The sequence below is a fragment of the Oreochromis aureus genome, linkage group 5 (assembly GCF_013358895.1).
Source record: "Oreochromis aureus strain Israel breed Guangdong linkage group 5, ZZ_aureus, whole genome shotgun sequence".
NCBI classification, from domain to species: Eukaryota; Metazoa; Chordata; class Actinopteri; order Cichliformes; family Cichlidae; genus Oreochromis; species Oreochromis aureus.
The window spans coordinates 25,616,566-25,636,956 of record NC_052946.1 but is presented as its reverse complement, the minus strand read 5'-3'; the positions used below and the strand labels follow the sequence as shown (position 1 = coordinate 25,636,956).

Below are 20,391 nucleotides of genomic sequence, written 5' to 3'. Positions count from 1 at the left end.
ACAGTCATTTCATCATGAGTATAAATATGAATTAGAGGATGTGATAGGTTGACACGGCAGTGTATAAAGATTTAAATGAGCAAATCACTTGCATATATTAACACACAGGATTGTGCGTACTTCTTCCACCACTGTTGTTCGGCGAGAGTGTGACAGCAGGGGGCGACATGGAGAGCAGGTTCCTTATTTTATTTTCCATACTTCATGTAATACAAGGATGCAGTGCACCCAAAGCCAGACTTTATTCAATGCAGAGCAATACAATTTACCTAAATGACAGTATATTATAATATGGTATATAATAGCATCATAGGAATAACTATGATACTGTCATATAAACACGTAATGTGACTGACAAAATCTTTTTTTTTTTTTTTTTTTAAATTTTCATAAGTTACAGATTAGAGTTAATGACCAGCGTAGCTGAAGTGATCTGAGACCAGCATATCTGATATCTGATCTAAATCGTCATGGCGGATCTCAGAAGGGCAGCTTCGTTTGTTGGAGTTTTGCTGAGGTGTTTTCACAAAAGTACAATCTCTTACAGGTCCTCTGTACAAACCAAATCTTTGTATGAAAATATAAACTTCTATGATCACAAAGGTTACAGATTTTTTTTTTTTTTCCTTTTTAAGTAAATGCGTGAAGGTACAGCACTTGTGTTTCAAATGTGAGCAGAGAAAGATGCTGGCATTCACACTCACACACACACCAACACGAGGTGAAAATTTAAAAATGAAAAAAAGCTTCCATGTGGAGTTTTGATGTTTCTCCAAATGTCAGAGGGGTTTCAATGGATTAAGCAAACTCCGGGGTGGAAAGGAAATAGATGTTATCAGATGAATTTTAAAAAAATATGTTAAAAAAAAATCCATCTCAGAAAACACAAAAATCAACCAAGAGAGGAATGTTAAGGGTTGAAAATGGGTTATAATTACAGTTCCAAACTAACGCAGTAAAGTCCAGATAAAATACAATTTACAGTCGGAATTTTAAACCTAGTCACACAAGTCCTTGATCTTGAGCTTGTGGAAGGTGAGTTTGAGGCTAGAAGAGAAACATGCTCAAAGGTTAAGTTCACACTTTCCACAGTGGAAATCTGCGAGATTTAGCAATATGGATTTCAAATTCTATCTGGTTTAATAGATCTCAGGATAAAACCAATAACATGTTCCAAAGCGGGACCACATCTTTGGTTACAAATAAAGCATCACCCCCCACCCCCACAGAAAGGTTTCACCTACTTTGACTTTTTTCAGTGTTTGTTTACAATTTTAAGTGGATGTAATTTTTTTTTGACACTGATCAACAGGGGGGGGGGGTGTGACCCATATCAATCTATCCTTATATGAATGCAAATTCAGATCCATTAATTTGCAAACACATTCACCCTTTTTAATAAAATCTAAATAGTCCATCCTTCCGTAAGTTAATCCACTTTGTGATGACAGTACATTGAGCAATTTCCGTTCCATGAAGTCCAAGTCCTAGTTCATTTTCCTGCGATAACTTCATTACGAACAAAGATGACTATCGTTCAAAAAAAAAAAACCCCAAAAACATCTGAACAAGGCACTGAATAACATCTTCACCAGGACGCCTGGTGGGGATTCTTCTCTGTGGTAAAATTGGGTAAAACAATGAAATATAAAGCATGAATTTCCTTAATTGAGAGCGATTTCTACTCATTTCCTGCTTCATCTTTTTTATTGTGGTACTCTAATGGACCAGCCTTGAATGACTCACAGTTTAAAACAGCCTCTCAGTTTATCCTCTTTTAGCTCCGGTCTCTTTAAGTCCCTCTGCCTACTGTCTGTGAAGGGCTTCCACAAACCTTATGCTTGTAAGGCTCACCTCCACATCTCAAGCTCAGGCATGCACCATATTTTATTTTTATTTATTTATTTATATATATATAGATATATATATACGTATGGAGAGAGAGAGACATATATATATATATAGAGAGAGAGAGAGCTGAGTCCAGATTAAGTGGCAAGTCTTGAAAAACTGGCAGTTTGCTCACATCAGCTTGGCAGGATTTGAAAGGACAACAAAACTGCAGTATCTTTATCCACAAAACTGATGTGCTCATATCCTCAAATGACTCAACCCAACCGACTTATAAATGCTGCCAAAGATCCCTCTGTGAATGTGGCCTTGAAGTCCTTGAATGTTTGTGCAGAAAAATGTGGGATTTGGATTTTAAATGTTGAAAACCAATCTGCTGCCAGTTGTTTTCACTTTGACGTGAATTTTATTTATTCATTTATTCAATTTTGGTGTTGATCAGCGTCAAAAATAAATTCTCGTTACATCCACTGCATTGCGAAAACACATGGGAAAAAAAATGATGTAGCGCGATTACATTTTGTTGGTACAGATGTTTAACAGCTGAGCTTGGACCGCTTGGGTTAGAAAAGCTCAAAGAAATGCTGAAAAGAAAAAAAAAAACATAGCTGGAGATTTGTAGGCAATACATGACAAGCTACAGATCTCCATTTATTAAAAAAAAAAAGTAAGTTTACACCAAGGCAGGTGGACAAATAAGAAAAACAAAAAAAACAATCATTGGCTGGCTATTAGGGATATAATATTTATAGATATATTTATATATATTACAAAACAATTTAACAATATAACAATATAAATCCCTGTAAAAAGCAATAAATGTTCACATTAGATGTTGTAACACACTTTAACAAAATAAGCCATAGGTACATTTTACAAGACAGCAGTGAGATACTGTGGAAATAATATATAGGCGGGTGTGAGTCTCTTCACGAGATAAAAAGCTTCACCCCTGTGGAGCGGAGCCTCAAAACAGTTAGTCTGACTGAAGTGATAAAGTGACATAATTCATGCTTGTAAAATGAAGTGAAGTTTTGTTCCGAGACAATCAGGAAGTGGATCGCTTCAGCGCATCCCGGCCTTCGTGCCTCGCGTTCGTCTCAGCGCGGTCCAAGATCCGAGTTTCCTCATGATGCCAGGATTTAATGATGTCATACTTTTGCTCACTGGATTTTAGGCAGTAACACTGATAGTATAGTGCAAACTGGACAGAGCTGCTTATTCCTCGTGTCAACTTAAAACAGGTGCAAACGCTCAGCAGGATAACATTTAAGACAAGAAATAAAGGACAAAAACATAAATATCAAAAAACTTTTATCAGTATAAAAAGTAATAAGGTTATTCATTTAATCAATAGTCTGGCAAAAAGGCCTCAGAAATGTTCTCGGATTTTTACAAATTAAGTGCCTGTAAGAATGTCCTCAGACGAGCGACTCCATGCTCTCTGCGGGGTCCGACTCGTCTGCGATCACCACCGCCCCATTAGTGTCCATGTGCATGGGGCTCAGGCCACACTCTCGGTTGCTGACCAGGCTGAGCATGGCTTTGTAAAGGTACTGGTACTGCTCCTGTGCACACAAACACAAAAACCGACACTGAGTTCACTCTAAAGATCAGTTAATTTTTTTTTATATAATCACAAGCATGTCTGCGTACCACCATCAAAGGACGTTTCTGTTACAAACAGAAAGTGATGTTTGCACTGAGTCACCCAAAAAGTAGGAACATCCAGTTCGCCAGCCTTTTTGCCCAAACGATCCATTTATGAATTCTCACCACATACCATAGAAAGCTTTGAAAACTAATACTAGATGGTGAACACCATGAGGCATTTAGCAGCTAAAGCCGCAGACATTTTGTCAGGAATTGGTGAAGAAAACAGAGCTTAAGGAAAACTGGACAAAGCCAAGAATACTAATGGAGCTCCATTTCTGCTGAATGAAAAGTGTGCTTGATGTGAAGACACCTGGCAAATTGTGTATCTGCCAGCCTGTTTTTCTGCCCGCTGTTGACAAGAAACTAATCAATGCAGCAGTAAATGCAGCTTTAGGCAGTATTAATTGACTTTCTGGCCACTTGGGGGCAGCAGAACAAGCTGTAAACACAATAATGTCAATCGCAAGCTAATGAAGTTGATATGCAAAAGGTGTTAGAGCAACACAATCCAAATCTATTTATACTTCCAGCAGATACAGAGCAACATTTAACATTAATTCAGACGCCTATTCGGAGCAGATATTCATTTTTAGTTGGGTTTTAAGGAAAATGGTGACAATAGACTACACAGTAAAGCACTGTGCAAGCAGACAATCCACCTGAACTTCAAAGGTGTTTGAAAATTCTTGACATGCTTGTTAAAGAAAAAAATATTGATAAAAATATTTGACAATATAAAATTTTAGGTACTCGATGTTTTACCACAGTGTGAACTTACTATGTCAGTGAAGACTCCTGGCCTCATGAGATTGATCATCTTAGCCACCTGATAGATGTCAACAACACCCTCGTTCTCCAGCTGCTGGGACAGCGTGGTGAGGGCACAGAGCATCCCTGCTGACACTGCTCCATACCTGAGAGGAGATACCCAGAATCAGCTCTGCCTGCTGTTTTCCTATTTTTGTGTTATCGCCTTAATGACTGCATATATAGAGCTAATTTCTTGTGTGTTGCTTTATAGCTTGAATACAGCTACCACAAATAAACTGCTGACGTTATGCACAGTCACTGCTGGTTTCTGGACTACTGTTTTGGTTTTGTTTGTTTTTTTTAAACCACAAGCACTACATGTTCATTGTGCAGCAACTTCAGGCCTAAAAGTAAACTCTGCTTTCTTATTTATTTAACTCTAATTGGGACCATAATTTACAAAATGAACCTCATGTTCTATTAAGGAAGACTTGAATGTAGCGCTTGTGACCACAAACTCATACCAAAGGGTTAATTAGGCATGGCAAAATTATTTAGTGTCATAAATTGTTATTTTTGCCCTGCACAAGCGTACTAGTGTCCTCTTTGATCATAAGCATTTGTGGTTCAAAGACATCGGAAAGGTTCTTCCTCTCTCCCCCAAAGTTAACGGTTTCACTTTGCCATGTCCCTTTCACATTGAGTAGTTCCTTGTGCTTATATCACTCTTAAACTGAAGTTACATCATTGTGATCTTCATTGTGTGCTCTAAAGACTGACATGTCACGACACAGTATCACTCAAGGTTATCGGACAATTGAGAGAAAGGGCTGTCAGCGAGTACGCTTGAATCACAATGCTTCGGCAGTCTCTGCACTAGAATCCAGTTGAACTGTATAATGTTTGGTTGAATGGTTTAACATTACTGGTTAAGAGTCATGCATACAGTTGCATATAGAAAGCACTGATGGAGGTTACAACTACATGTGCCACCACTGTAAATAACCTGAATGAGTAAAAGTGAGAAAAAAGTCCAATTAATTAATATAAAATAAAAGGTATAGTGCCAATTTAAAGGCAGAGTTTTAAGCAAATTAAATGAATTGGGCAGTAAGATGTGTTTCCCATTGACCTTTAATACTACTGGATGTCTTATTGCAAGAGTCACAACAAGTTAATTTATAAAAAAAAAAAAAAAATCATCACTGCACTGAATGAATGAAAGCATGAACCTGGCTGCATACAGCTTCCCTTGTCAGTCATAAAGATCACATGTTCGCACCTAGTATATAAATGAGTGGGGGAACACTGGGGCTGGTTTTTCTGGTCTGTGACAACTACAGGGAGCAAACCGATTTATTTTTCATTGTGCGATGAGAGCTATTCTGATAGGCGCTGTTGTTACCAACAGCAGCTAAGGATCTGTACAGACGTCTGGAGGAAAGACATCAGCTGGGAACATGGAAACTGTTTTGGTTGCCTGGTTACTAAAAACACTTCTGGCGTTTTTGTTTATCCTTCAAGTGCACACACTTAAGGACTTTTCAAAGCCCAAGCCATGGAAAGCACTCCATCTGTATCCCACTCGTGAAGACCCTACAATTTCACCACACCTACCAAAAATTAATTTAACATCTGAGGAGACCTTCCCTTCTGAACTCTTTACATTTAGACTCATGTTTACAATTGAACTTGAACCTTAAGCCAAACATTATTTAGTCTTTTCTCATCACAATATCGTTGGAAGAAGCTGAAACCCGGGCACAAGATCGAGCCTGGTGGCGTTCGTTTGCCGCCCGATATGCCACATAAAGCATGGGAGGATCTAAGTCTAAGTAAGTCTCATCACAAAAGCCATTAAAGGAAATCTAAACATACTCATCATGCACAATAGTGGGGCCATCTCGAGTCATGGCTTCCTCCTTGATGACACTAATGAGCTCGAAGGTGCTGCTGAGAGGGGCATCAGGGTTTGGCCATTTAGGGCACTGGAAATGCCTCACCTCCAGAACGTAATCGTCCTGTTGGAGAAGAAGAGTGCACACCCATGACATGTTTAATTAGGATTCTACACATTACAGCATTTCCCTACTGAAATAAAATGTAATAAAGACGATGCACTCCTGACGTGTGATGCGTCATGTAATAATAACCCAACACTGATGTAATGAGGTAGAGGAGCAGCTACCTGTGTGGCCTCTAGAATGAAGTCATGGATGATGATCTGCTCCTCGTTGGAGAGGCACAGTCTGTCCTTACTGATGAGTGTGACAGTGAAGGCGATGCAGTTCATGGCCTCTTCGCGACTTGGCCAGTAAACAAATTCATCCTCAGCCTGCAGGGAAACCATGACAGAAACCTGGTATTTACTTTTTCACTAATGATTCATTTTCATTCGAAATGTTCACGTATAAACGGTGCACGTCCATCAGAAACTGCGGGACAGACAAATAAGAAACTTCAGAGAAGAATGTATAATCTTCCTCCATTACTTACCAGGCCGTGGTTGTCGGGCAGCATGACAATAATTTGAGCATTATGGTCCCAAATCATTCTCCAGAAGTCTGTGGTGGTATGAGGCAAAGGATGCTGGGTAATGATGAACTCATTGCTCCTGTAGTAGCCCTGAAATGACAGACAGTGAGCTTTTAGTCTTTCTCAAGGTCACAGCACTCATGCATATTAAATATTTCCCACACCAAAAAAAAACAAAACTTAAATGCAGTTAGGTCCATAATTTGTGGGACAAAGTAATTTTGCGTCTGTACACCACCACAGGTGATTTTAAATCAAACAACTGAAATGTGATTGAAATGCAGATTTGAGTTCGGTTGAAATTAAATTTTGAATTAAATGTTTAAGAATTCCAGGCATTTTAATACAAGAGATCCAAAATTTAGTAAAGAATTGACTGACGACCACATTTCATGTCCAGGTGAGCTTTTTCCTTTGTAATTTCACGACAAATGAATTAGAAATAACATCTGAAGCCAATTCAGTGTGGTTAGATTTGCAGTTTTTCCTTGTAATTTGAAATAAACAATCAAAAGATGCTTTCATGAATGTAAATACAGAGGGTTTACAACATGGTGCAAACCACTGGTTACACTCAGGAACAAGAAGAGCAGATTAGAGTTTGTCGGGAAACATTTAAAAGAACTCGGAAACAAAGACTTCAGACCGATGAACCGAGACTAATGTACCAGCATGATGGCGAGAGAGGAATACGGAGAAGGAGAGAAACAAGCATGACACGTCATCTGTCAAACAGGGTGGAGGCAATGTTAATGGCATGGGCATGTATGGCTGGAAATGGAACTCAGTCCCTAGTGCTTATTGATGATGTGACTGCTGATAGAAGCAGCAGGATGAAATGTGACATGTACAGGGCTATACTCTGCTCAGATTCAGCCAAATGCTGCAGAACCAATCACACAGTAAAAACAATGTGGTGGTTTTGTGAGCTCGAACTATAAAATTCATGTCTCTGCTCAACAAATTATGGACCTACTTGTAACCTCCACATCACAATCATCATCTTTGTCATTATTTAAATATAGATCGCTTTTTCAGAACTAGCCAGGGACACGGCTACAAACTAGTCTATAGCTCTAACTCTGGTTCATTTATAGCTATTTTCTCAGACACTGAGCACTGTCCCTGTCAAACAATTGCAAGACCGGAAACATCAGTCAATAAAATTCTTCAAAAAAAGACCCCCCAAAACACAACAAAAAACCCCCACAATGACAAAGGGTAAACAAAAAAAAATCTCTCAGGAGCTATCACACTGTACCATTATGTAGGATGCATTAATGTAATCTGTTCCTTTCATGCCAGGCAGAGTGGCGAGTCCAACCCTTGCTCGCTCCGCTGTTGAGAGGCAGAGATAGAAAAACACATTTTGAATCAGAACCCCGGCCTCTGTAATATTGCACTGACTGATAATGCACACATTTATTACCAGTCCCGACTGTTGCTATAGCAACAAGGACCTCCTTTTCCATCATCAGGGTTTCACCAAGGCATAGAAAGATTAACTTATAGGACTACGGCAACCGATTTTAATGTGGGAAATATGAATAAAGAGAGGCTGCAAAATCTGCCATAAGCAAATCTGAGTCCAATTCTCATTTCCTTTCATTTACAAAATTAACCAACACAAGATTGATACGATTCGTGGAAGATTATTTAAACACGTTCTTGCCGAGAGCTTGTTCGACATGACCTTGGTTCGCCGAAGCCTCGGCTCCATGTCAAGTATACTGTTGTAAATACTCACAGGGAACCACTGAGGAATTGCGGTTCTTTTCCTTGTTGCAGTCTTTGTGGGCGCTGAAGCACTCCACAAAGCGTGTGTTGCACTGAGTCAGCAGCTGGCGAGAGAGAAGGCAAAATTAGATTTTAGTCCGGAGAGTCGCTGTAAATTAAAATCAAACACACAAAAACTAAGATATAATACTGTTTAAACCCCAAAATTAACAGCAAGTCTTTCACATTAATAACAAGCATGTGAATCTCAGGAGGAAGTGACATTATGTGGGAGCAATTAGTTTGTCTCTCCTGATGTTGAAAGAGCAGGAGCTTAATGAAACATTCATCAAGCTTTGCATAAGGCGGCAGGGGTGACAGACATGACTTTATTAGCATCAACATCAGAGACGCTCTCAATTTATTTCTGTCTGCAAGTGGAAAGCCGCCTGCGTGTTGCTAACAAGCTTCTGAGTCAAAGACCACCTCAAATGCAGCTGATGGAGCCACTGCAGACGCAGACAGCTCGTCTAACGGGACTAGTTAGACTCGCAGAAGGCTTACTAACCCTGAACTGCTTCTCTAGCCGTGTGCGGCCTGTTGAGTTGGGTGTAAGGACGCTGTTGACATAGCTGTGAAGCTGCCAGGCGGGCACCTCCGTCTCTCTGCTCAGGATAGCCTCCATTAGAGCATCGTGGATGAAAACATACTGCTCCTGATGGGAGATAAAAGGTATACGGCGTTCAGAAATGTTTAAATGTATCTTACTACTTTATGGTTTCATTTCATATATATATATATATATAAAACTGTGTAAAAGTCTTAATCCATCCCTCATTTCTTAATATTTTGCTTCCAAGGAGCCAGACTTTTTAAAGTAGTCTCCAGCAATATTTCTCCAGGCTTTTTGAAGGTGTTTCAAAGTTTTTATTTTGACAACGCTCTCTTTTCGCTCATTTTCAGTCCAGTCGGTTTACCTAAACACTCTCACAGGAATTATTTGTTTTGTTTGTAAAGTCATTTGACACTGACCTACGAATCATTCAAACATAAAAAGGCACCAAACTCAAAGGATGAATCAGTGATGTGTCAACACATAAAAGACAACGCAGCAAAGAACTGATTTTAAATTGTATCTTTAGGCACTTTGTTACTGGCAACCTGCTGCAAAAACACAAAATTTGTTCCCATTTCTTTAGTTGAATATGTGAAAAAAACCAGAGACAACAGGCACAAAATAGTGTTTTCCCTCCAACCAGATGATTCCCAAAGAGCTTTCAAAAAATAGAGGAAGATGGACAAGTGAAGGACAGAAGAAATGTCAGGCCTAAGAAAAAAACAACGATCTACAGCATGTAGATATCAATACTATGTGAAAGACATCTCCTTAAGAAACCAGAAAGACCTGACACAGGACCATCTGCTGCTCACTTAGCCCTCATCAGAAAAAAAACTCTGAGTGGCTGTCAAGGACCCATTCTTACCAGAAAAAACTGACGTATCCCAAATTATGCAAGAGCTAGACTAGCAGGTCTTACAAAGTGATGAATCCAGATATGAAACTCCTTGTTAAAGGAGGGTCTACAATGAGGGTCTACAACCATCTGTAAAACATGGTGGAGGCACTGTCGTGGTTTGGGGCCAGTGGTGTTTGAGATCTTGTCAAAATTGACGGAATTATAAATGCAATGGAGTGCTGTCAGATTTGGAGCCACCATGCAATACTATCTGGAAAACGTCTGATTGGTAGCAGCTTTATTTTCAGCATGACAATGATCCCAAACAGGAAAAAGGTGAAATGTATTCGCAAAACTTAAAAAGTCCAGTCGGTTTCTTTTAAGTTCCTTAGATTACCATAATGGATGACTGAGAACCTAAACAGACATCCCAAACACAATTCCAATGCAGAAAAACATCCTAGGATCAGAGATGGATTGATCTCCCCAGACCTCAACATTATTGAAGCAACGTGAGATCATCTTGAGAGAGAACTGAACAAATGTCCTTCAAGAAGCCTGAAGAAGTTTTCCTGAAGACTACTTAAAGAAATGATGAGAAAGGTTGTTTGGGAGTTCGGCCTGTGCTGAAGAATACAGGTGGACCTTGAAGATTGCTACAATTGTACAAACACTGAAACCCCCCCCCCACATTTTTCAGTAAATCACCACATTAACTACCAATTTTTCTAGCAAAATATAAATTCATCAAGTGCAATTATTTAATTCTAACAAGAAAGCTTAAAATAAATTCCAATGAGGCAAAGCTCATTATGATTGGTCATTAACTCGGAGATAAAAGCAAAAGGCAGTTATGGCCACCAAGCCAATTTACTTTTATTGACAAAAAGTGAGTTTATTAATTAAAATGCTTATTTTAAATGATTGTTAGGAAAAAACATCATCATTATTGTTATTGTTGTTATTGTTATTATTATTATCATTATTATTATTGTTATATAGATTTTTCATTCTAAGTACTCTTCCATGCCAAGTTTAAGCATTGTTTACTGAAGATAAAAAACACAACATAATTTGGTAATACAGACATTTACGGACATTATAAAAATAATATATATTAGTATTTATAAATGATTAGATAATACATTTTTGATTCTGCAGAGTAACTAGTAGAATCAGTTAAAAGAAATTTATAACAAAAAAACCCCCCAAAACAAAACATTTAATCTGAATTTGTCCGATTCCCCTTTCAAAGTTGTTTCCTGGAAATCTTTCACTGCAGACGTCAAACTGACAGCAGGCAGAAACTTCTCTGTCAAACTGAACCTTTTCACGGTGAGGATCATCAGTGCTGATCAGAGCTGGATCTGCCGCTATGAGCCCGATACCAAAAGGCAGTTTTCAGTTTGAAGAGTTTGCAGGTCAGGAGCGTGACCAGGAGTCTGCTTTTTGTTGGACATGCTCAGGGTTGTATGCCGTGAGGTGGGTCAGACCGTCATTGTGGACTTCTAATGTAACATCCAAATGTTTGACAGTGAAATCAAAACTACAATATCTGCCTCTAACATTTAGTGAGGGTATTAATATAAAATATATAATATTTGGTTAAATTAACTGTTTTTTCCAAGTTAAACTGGTACTAAAAAGCTTAGATGAAACCGTGAAAGAGACAACAACATCACACTTCCTGACAGTTGTCTGTGAACTGATCTCATAGAGAAGATAGCAGGAATATAAATGGACAGGGGCAGCAGGGAACTATGATCAGTCATCCGATAGTTAAAAAAAATGACTAAAGTGCTGCCAGAGGACAGCCAGTATGGACTCATTCTGGTCTCACCACATCACATTTTGCTCTGCGTGTTGCACTGAAACTGCAGGAAGCGTGACCTTTACCTGAGCTTAGAGTATCAAAGTGAACAGCTTTCATAACTCCCTATCCATCTTTAATCAGAGATGACCTTTAGAGACATTTCCCAGAGTAACTGATTATTTAGTGCTTCTTACCTCAGTCTGGACTAGGTAGTTGCGTTGTGTGCGGATATGTTTGAGAAAATCCAGGACGCTGACTGTGCTTTTGTCCTTGATTTGTTGCAGCATGCTGTCAATGACAATGTATGTTCCGGTGCGCCCCACGCCTGCACTGAAGAGCAGAACGACAAGCAATATAAGCAAACCCGTACAGGAAGCTTTTGGCCAGGTCAGCAAATATGAGCCTAATGCTAATAAGTAACACTCATCTAGCCCAGGAGCTAAGTAATAATGATGTACCTGCAGTGCACCAGGACAGGGCCCATGTCTGCAGCTCGAGCTGCTGACGAGCGGTTGATGAAGGTGAGGACAGGAAGGGTGTACTCCGGTACCCCCATGTCAGGCCACTGAGTGTAGTGATACTGGACCACAATGCGCTCATTTAGTTTCCCTTTCGGGTTCCCCTTCTGCCCCTGAAAGACATCAGAAACAACATTTCTGAGCACGGAACAAAATAATCGGGCGATAAACAGCACAGCATTTGAAATCTCCCACTCAGCATTTCTAAACAGAAAATAAAGCCTTTATTTGTTCTTTACAACACTATAATGCGTTTCCTGGTATAAGCGTGTACAAAAAACTCTGGATCTCCCCGTGGTTACCCATGAACTGTGTACGGCCGGTTACTGAAAGAAAAATGGGTGATGAATTAATAGAAAAACTCGCACCGTTCACCTTTACACAAGGACATCCTGTGACTGCTCTGCACTGTTTGGGTGCACATAATCCCTTAGAGGACAGGGATACTACAAATCAATATTTCTCAGTGATTGCTTTTATTCTGTCCTGACGCGAGTTTGGCACGGCCTCCGTTCACAGGACGTGAGGGCTCACTAATGGTTTGATGAATATGACATTTTACTCTGTAACCTGCCCACAATCACTTAAAGTTCTACCCCCACAACACAAACAAGTTCTAATGTTAAGATTAGTTGTTACTAAATATTCGTTTCCAGGAAATGACTGGTGCAAGGTAGTCGCTATGGTTACTGAATCGTGGTGGGGGGGGGGGGGCATACCAAAATGAATGATAATGAAAGCTGCGTTAAGATTTAACAGTCAGAGAGAACATGTTGGATAAATGTGACCTGATAAATCTGATTACCCTTATAAATCTGTCCTGATTTCATTTTTTGGGAAGGTTTTTAATTATAATCCACAACCCCCCACCCCCCCTCCAAAAAAACATGATGCATCTCATATTACACATGGATACAACCTTGGCTTGATCCGTTGATCTGTTCAGTGTAATCAGATGTTTCCCATTAATTCCAAATTGGAATAATATTAATAATTTTCAGAGTGCACAAAAATTCTCTGTGATTAGAGCAAATTCATATTTACAAAATACATTTCTGAAGCAGGCAGATGTCGACCAGTGTTTTCTTTTGACTGGACAGTGATGTCGATGTTTCAATATTTCAGCAGGTTTATTATAGTGCAAGTGTCTGGTTACCTTTTTAACTTTAGTGTTCCTAATAAGGAAACGGCGCCATGTGTAGCAAGCGTGCACTTTGGTGCTTTTCAGGGTCACCACGATGCTTCCATACTGCTCGCTGTTCTCTGTTGGCCAGTACTGGTCACATTTCCTCTGAAACACACAGCACGCACCGAGGTACATTTGAACCAATCTGAATTACAGTCAAATGTTTGCTTCGACTATGTGAAAGATCAAAGTGAACCTACTCTTCCTTTCTCCACAAGGTTCGTGATCATGACTATGACTCCAGTGTTCTGCTCCCACACCATCCTCCAGAAGTCCTCGAATGTAGACTTGAGAGGGCCCTGAGCAGCTATATAAGCTCTGGGCTGGTTGTAGCCCTGAAAACAGGAGAGTGGAGGGAGTGTTGTTTACTGGTAAGATGCAATCACTCCTCTATCAATATTCCTGATATAACCGATTTACTGGCGAAACATTTGCCGGTCATGAAATTCACTCCTTGAGCTGACAGTAATGATACGTATTCATGCATGAATACATTTCTCGAAAATAAATTTCAAAATTTTTATTACTATCTGTCAGTTTTATAGCTTGGACACCTCGATTGATATTTTAAACAAAGCTGTCAGCAAGCAGTTTAGCACTGCCAATAATTCTTTCACATCACACTATTGCTTCATTCAAGTAGCTGTTCAGCTGAAGCGGTTCAGACTCGCAACCTTTCCATTTCAAAAAACAAAAAAAAGAAAAGTAAACCTTCAACAATGTTAAGTGGCTGGTTGAACTCACATCCACATAGTTGGCATTAATGTAATCCGAATGTTTGGCATCTTTTCCTGCCAAAGCCCGTAATTTCACCCGGCTGTGGTCGTCTAAGGGGAAGCATTGACATATTTGTGAGAATTATTAAAAAGATGAAAACCCGTTTTATGAACATTATTGGAATCCAAAGCGGCAGACATAATCAGATTTTACAGCTGACTCACAGGCCACAATGTTGATGTATCTGTTTTTGTGCTTGTTGTCAGGATGATTGGAATGTTCTGCTGTGATTTTCAGGTCGGCTGTGGAGCGTTGGACCTCCTGCAGGGAGGGGAAAAAAATAAACAGAAATGGATTTTATTAAGGAGGCAAGATCTAACAGAATTACATTCTAAAAAGAAGTTACATTTACTCAAACTCTTAGTGTTCTTTGTGATACTATATTGTTGGGGAAGTTTTATTTTTTCCCCCTACAGATCTCCCCTGTGCACAACAAGCTCATAGCTCCTAATTTAAAGCCGAACCTCTAGCATGGATTCGGTGTCTTATTCAAGGACGCTTCAGAGCAGATGCTTGCTGCAACTGGGGCTTGAACTCGAGCCTCTAGTAGAACAGCCTTCTTCTTTTCTACAGAATGATGCATTCAGTCAGCCCCCCCCCCCAAAAAAAATAATACAATCACTTCCAAAACAGCTTCGTCGTGGTGCATTTGAACATTGCGCACACAGGCATCGCATTACATGACCCCAATTAGAAGGAATACACTGGGGGTGAAGCTTTTGCCTCCTTTCTTAACCTAGTTACACAGAGAGTGTGTTCCCGTCCGGTCAACCGGCAGACAGACCTTCTCTAATTAACCTTCATCACTCTCGTCTCTCTCTCCATCTTTCTCTCAACCATCTGTTCAAAATTAGCAACCCCGCGCACGAGTGTGTGCATGATATAATGTCCAACCATTGTTCAGATTTGGCAGGCCCATTTGGAGAGGGCGTGTACAAAAGATGAATTCTGTGCTCAGTAGTTTAGCAGTACCAGCACTAGTTTATGTGCTTTTATGCGAATGTACGTAATTTTTTTTTTTTTTTTTACTTCAAAGAAAATCTGGAAACGTCTCATTTGGTTTGTTGGGTTTGGACTGGTGTGAAAACTCCTGTGCTACCCCTCAGACTCTTAGTAGATGTATCTATCAAATAATGTGAAGTGAAAATTGCAGTCACAAGATTTTCATAAAGCTTGACCTCTGACCTTTAGATTGAGATCACTGCGAATCGAACTTGCCTGAGATTATATTAGATACAGATACACAGCCTGTCTGACTTGGTGACAACAATATACCATCGTCCCTTTATGGCTGAACGTTAAACTACATAGAGGAAGACTACGAGAAAAGTTCCTCCCTGAAGCGGAGTGTGGCGAGGTTTGTGGCGTGAAAACGAAGCAGATCGACTTGATTGGCTCGATTTTATGGTTCTTTGTCTAAGTGAAAGAAATACATAAAATGCAGCATCACCACAGTAATTATTTTAAAAGGCTTTTCGTACCCTTTCTACTCGCTCATCTCCATTCATGATGATGCTCGTTTATCAATAAACCTTCAGGACCTTTTCTTTTGTAAATACAAATGAGTGGTAAAGGACTGCGAGACCTGCTGTCAGCACAAAGTTGTCAAAACTGCCCAATCAAAGAGTTGCATGTTGGCAAACATGACCTCTCTTCTTGTTTAGTTTGCAGGTTACCATGAATGTAAAGCAGAGTAGAACTAAAAGGCAACAATAGATGTTTTAGCTCCTTCATGCAGACCAACAAAACCCAGCTCTGATGTAAAACACCACTCTGTACGCAGCGAGGGTTAACAATGCTTCAAAATGTTGTATCAAAGAGTACCTCAAACTCCTCAGCAAAACCCTGCATGTTGTTTTTGTAGAGCTCCATGATGTGTTTCACAAACTGCTTAACAGGGATGGCCTCCATGTCATCTGCAGGGGAAGCAGTAAACACAGCAAGTGCCCATTATGTCATCGCTTTCTTTACTCACAGAAATTAAAGAAATTTGTGACTTTGTTTACGTTTACGTGGCATCACTATGTCAGTGAGACTGGTAGATTATTTTTTAACAAAAAGAAAGGAAAAAAAAACAAAATAACCGAGTGACCTCTATCACAAACACCTAGATTTTGGCATTTTGAGCTTTACAGAAGACACATCTGTCTCATCTGAGCCAAATCAGCTCCAAATCACACATGAGAGATCCTTGATAAGGCTGGTCAGCATCACACAGGGACAGTGCAGGAGACCCAGCTGTCATCGCTACCGATTCCGGCCAATGTCTTAACTAATACACACTAGCAGCTGGGGCCTCCGAGGCTTTTACTTGCCTCGGTGGTACAGCATAGAGGTGAATTCTTGCCTATTAATCTGGTCATTTATCAAAGTGTCTTTTTTCCATCTATATTAGTGTCAAGAGACTTATCGGCCTGATCAGTTCATCAGAGTAGCTCTGGGTGAAATGTGGCTTTGTGGCAGCTAGAAAGTGTAATAGACTAAGGCTGATTAGGCCCATTCTTGACAGGACATAAAGCTGAACAAAAGGTGGGCTGAAAGGTCCCACAGCTCCATTTCAAACTTCTGAATCACTACAAATATACACAAATAGATAAGCAGAGGGAAAAATATAGTGGGGGGAAAAAAGAGAGAAACAAACAAACAAACAACAAGAGAAACAAGGGAAGAAACAAAGAAAGAGCAATAAAACCAGAGTGCATGCAGAGTCAATACTAGCATCATGATTATAGCTCGACTGATGTCACAGCCTTGAAATGTCCCTGAGCTTTAAGCGACTGTGAAAGTAAAGTCTGATATCGACTAGCTGCCACTCCACTGCTGCCTGGGACATTAAGGGCTAAGAAAAGCCAGTCACACAACTTCTACAGTGCTGTTCCGGGAGTCAATTCACATGTAAATGAACAGAAACTGCAAAGTAGACATTAAGGCAATACAGAAAACCCTTTGAAAAGAATTAATGACGCCTTGTAAATGTGCAATACATCAGTAGACATAAATCGATAAAAGTAAGTCAAGATTCCGTTAGTCTTCTGTTTATGTCTTAAAAAACTAGTTTTTAAGGTTAAAGAAGAGATTTAATAAACTAAATTTAAGTTTTGTCTTGAATTTTTTTTAAGGTTAAAGAACAGATTTATTAGATCAGACTCAAAATTTCTGCAATGGGAACATCTGCAACAGTGATTCCTTATATTTGTAGTCTGATAAATTACCTCTTCACTGGCACCATCATGTACCTGAACCATCTATGGATTACCTTTAGCAAACAAATGCTGATCTGCTACTGTTAGCCTAAAGCGATGGAGAACTTGAGAAAACACTTCATCCATTACTTTATTTTTTGGTTTGTTTAAATCACTTTCAGCAAACTTCAACTTGTTTGCTGTCCAACATATTTTTTTTTTTTTGGCACATTAACTAAAACAATACAGTACTTTTTTAAAGCCACAACTTCACATACAAATCGTACCAAACAGGTTTCATGCAAGTCCAGTTTCAGTCTGATGTGTGACAAAGTACACTCTGGCTCGTTAAAACCGATAAATTAAATTTCTGACACAGTATAGAAAACATAGCTCACCTGGTATAGGGATGACTGGGATGTTCTCATTGGCCACCACCCGTGGAGAGCTGCTCTCCTCCACATAAAAGTGAGCTGTCTGGAAAAATCTCCTGCAGGGACCCAGAGAGATAAGTATAGTGAATGTGGCACAGTAAACCCACCCACTATCAGCTCAAATGATGCAGCCAAGTGTATTGAGGGAGTCGTTAGCCGGTTGTTCTCAGATCCGGTCCGTCAACATCAGCATAGAAATGTTGAACAGAATGACAACAGCAGAAAACTCCTAATGAAAACCCCAGAGAAGTTAGGACACAGCTGATCGCACACAGAGTGAGTGGCTCCTGGAAACAGAGCCTTCGCTGACTACAGGGACCAGGTAAACAACTCACGGTGACATGCTGCAGCGCCGAGCCGAGTTTGGCTCTTTATGCAAACCGAAGACAACTAATCCAAACACATTTTCTCTTCTCAGGGTCTCTTTCAAGGGACTTTGAGGACAAGGAAATCAACTTCAAGATGCATTTTCTGGAGTAAATACTCATTGTTGGCAGCAGCTGCTGCTTCTGCTGCTGCTCAAAAAGCTGTTTCAAAAAGCCTGGATCTTTGCAAATACTGCCAGGACAATTCAATCAAAATTTTCATACAGCCTGAAGTTCAAAGTTCACAGAGTGACAAACTGCAAGCAGCCATGCTCTTTCGAAAGCATTGAGGTTATTTATCTGGTGATATTAAAACAGATTTGTAAAAAGGTCAGCTGTGCATTAAAAATAATCAGCAGCTCTAGCGCGACTGACAATACCAGTGAGGAACCGGAACACCTGGTATACTGACTCGGTGCTCTCGCATGCAATCTGTCCTATAAGACTCACATTTCATCCCAGTGCTAACATACCCCAGCTTTAACCCTACCTGTACGCCATGCAGAGGAGGGAGCAGATGCTAGTCATTCTTAGAGAGAGATGAAACGGAAACAAAAAGGTGGAACTGCATTTAAAAAGAAAATGCAGGAAGAGAGGAGCCAAACAGAGACGGCAAGGGAGAGAGAAGTGATAGAGAGAAAAGAGAGCGGGAGAGAGGAAAGGTGAAAACAAACGGGGGAGGAGCGCTCCCCCCGGTTTCAGTCGCAGCCTCCCAATCTAATGGCCTCCTTTGAGGGCAGATGTGGTCCTGCTAACTAACCGGCATCGTCCATGTCGTCTTCCTGACTCTCAGAAGAGTAGCTTGCATTAAGGCCAGTTTAACAGCTTTATTAATGAATTCCAATTAAGAAGGGAAAAAAAAGGAAAGAAAAAAAAGAGGTGTCCCATTCAATACTGGTGTCAGCAATACTGAGTCATAAATGTGGGACTGGGTTTGTTCTCGGTTTTATATCTGTCAGTTTTCAGCCACCACCTTGAGCCTCACAGGCTTCCAGATGGGCAACACCAGCAATTAACACCAGACTCATAACCTCAGATAAACCCAAACAGGGAAGCTTTAATAGATAATTCACTGGCCATACATTTCTCCATAGACGCCTCTAAAAATCAAATGTACGGTGGAATTAAGTTGATATGATAATGAACAAAACATCTGGAACCAGAGAAACTCACGGGTTTAGATAGCCTCTGTGTCACTAAGAGAGACCACGCAGAGGATGAAGAGTAAATGGGTTGATTTCATCTTTCACCGTAGCCTTTTCCCTAAGGGAAGCAGGCATTGTCTGTGAACTGTCTGAGCTGTCACAACAGCAGCTGCGATGGCCATTTCAAATCTCAAAGCTGCCCCTGCTTTTCTACTCAAATACCCAAACTCTCGCTAACCGAATCTGTACAGTCATCTTGCTTTCAGCTCTGGTTTTTAACACCTCTGTGGAGCCAATAACCACACTTTTAATTATATCTCACTGTTTTATTATCTGTCACAGCAAGGTGATATAAATATTTGCTGCGGCGATCAAATCAAAAAAACAAAAAAAACAAAAAAACATTTAAATGCATTTAACACATTTCAAATATTTATTTCTAAAGAGTCTATAAACAAATAAAATCCTTTACAAGTACCGGCAGTAAATATACACAGGACCAGCTGAGGAAGTAGCCTACAGTGCCATTTGTTACTCATTAACCAGCCGACATGTGCTTGTGGCCTGGCCTGTGTAATTACTCGGGCTCCAATAGCATGGCTGGAAATTAGCCCAGCAGATGAAGACACAGCTGGGACCCATGCTGGCATTGCAGGGCCTTCAGGTCTCCTGCCCCTCACCCACCTGGGTGAGGGGGAAAATGTACAACGCAAAGGGAAGAAAGCAGCATTAGTACCCTTGCTAAGCCCAAACCATGCTGAGGACACTTAAATGCAGGTGGGTTACTTAGTAGAAAACATGAACAGAGAAGAAAATGCATTCAAGAGGTCCAGTGTGAGTGAGGGGCAGCTGTAGTTTTATTTTTATACCTCTAAAGGAGGAATCGGGGACATCATCAGCCCCACACCCAGTAAAGATAAGGCTTTTTATTTTTAATAAAATGCTACAGCACTTCATCATAGCAATTTACTGTTCTAACAAACTAAGATGGAGCCCCGGGAATGAG

The 20,391-nt window shown here is 40.1% G+C and overlaps 1 protein-coding gene across 1 annotated transcript in view; it reads right to left on the bottom strand.

Annotated features, from left to right (window-relative positions):
- Window positions 1-2,228: 2,228 nt before the first annotated feature.
- ca16b (carbonic anhydrase XVI b) overlaps window positions 2,229-20,391 on the bottom strand; it is a 109,756-nt gene continuing 91,593 nt past the window's right edge. Inside the window, exons 14-29 of the mRNA XM_031757559.2 lie at window positions 17,840-17,931; window positions 16,084-16,175; window positions 14,424-14,520; window positions 14,227-14,309; window positions 13,683-13,817; window positions 13,453-13,587; window positions 12,237-12,409; window positions 11,973-12,108; window positions 9,077-9,223; window positions 8,540-8,633; window positions 8,054-8,130; window positions 6,754-6,882; window positions 6,446-6,592; window positions 6,136-6,278; window positions 4,286-4,421; window positions 2,229-3,419 (exon numbers count right to left, since the gene is read on the bottom strand). Of these exons, the coding sequence (XP_031613419.1) occupies window positions 3,273-3,419; window positions 4,286-4,421; window positions 6,136-6,278; window positions 6,446-6,592; window positions 6,754-6,882; window positions 8,054-8,130; window positions 8,540-8,633; window positions 9,077-9,223; window positions 11,973-12,108; window positions 12,237-12,409; window positions 13,453-13,587; window positions 13,683-13,817; window positions 14,227-14,309; window positions 14,424-14,520; window positions 16,084-16,175; window positions 17,840-17,931 (1,963 nt within the window). The 3' untranslated portion in view covers window positions 2,229-3,272. The remainder of the gene's footprint in view (window positions 3,420-4,285; window positions 4,422-6,135; window positions 6,279-6,445; window positions 6,593-6,753; window positions 6,883-8,053; window positions 8,131-8,539; window positions 8,634-9,076; window positions 9,224-11,972; window positions 12,109-12,236; window positions 12,410-13,452; window positions 13,588-13,682; window positions 13,818-14,226; window positions 14,310-14,423; window positions 14,521-16,083; window positions 16,176-17,839; window positions 17,932-20,391) is intronic.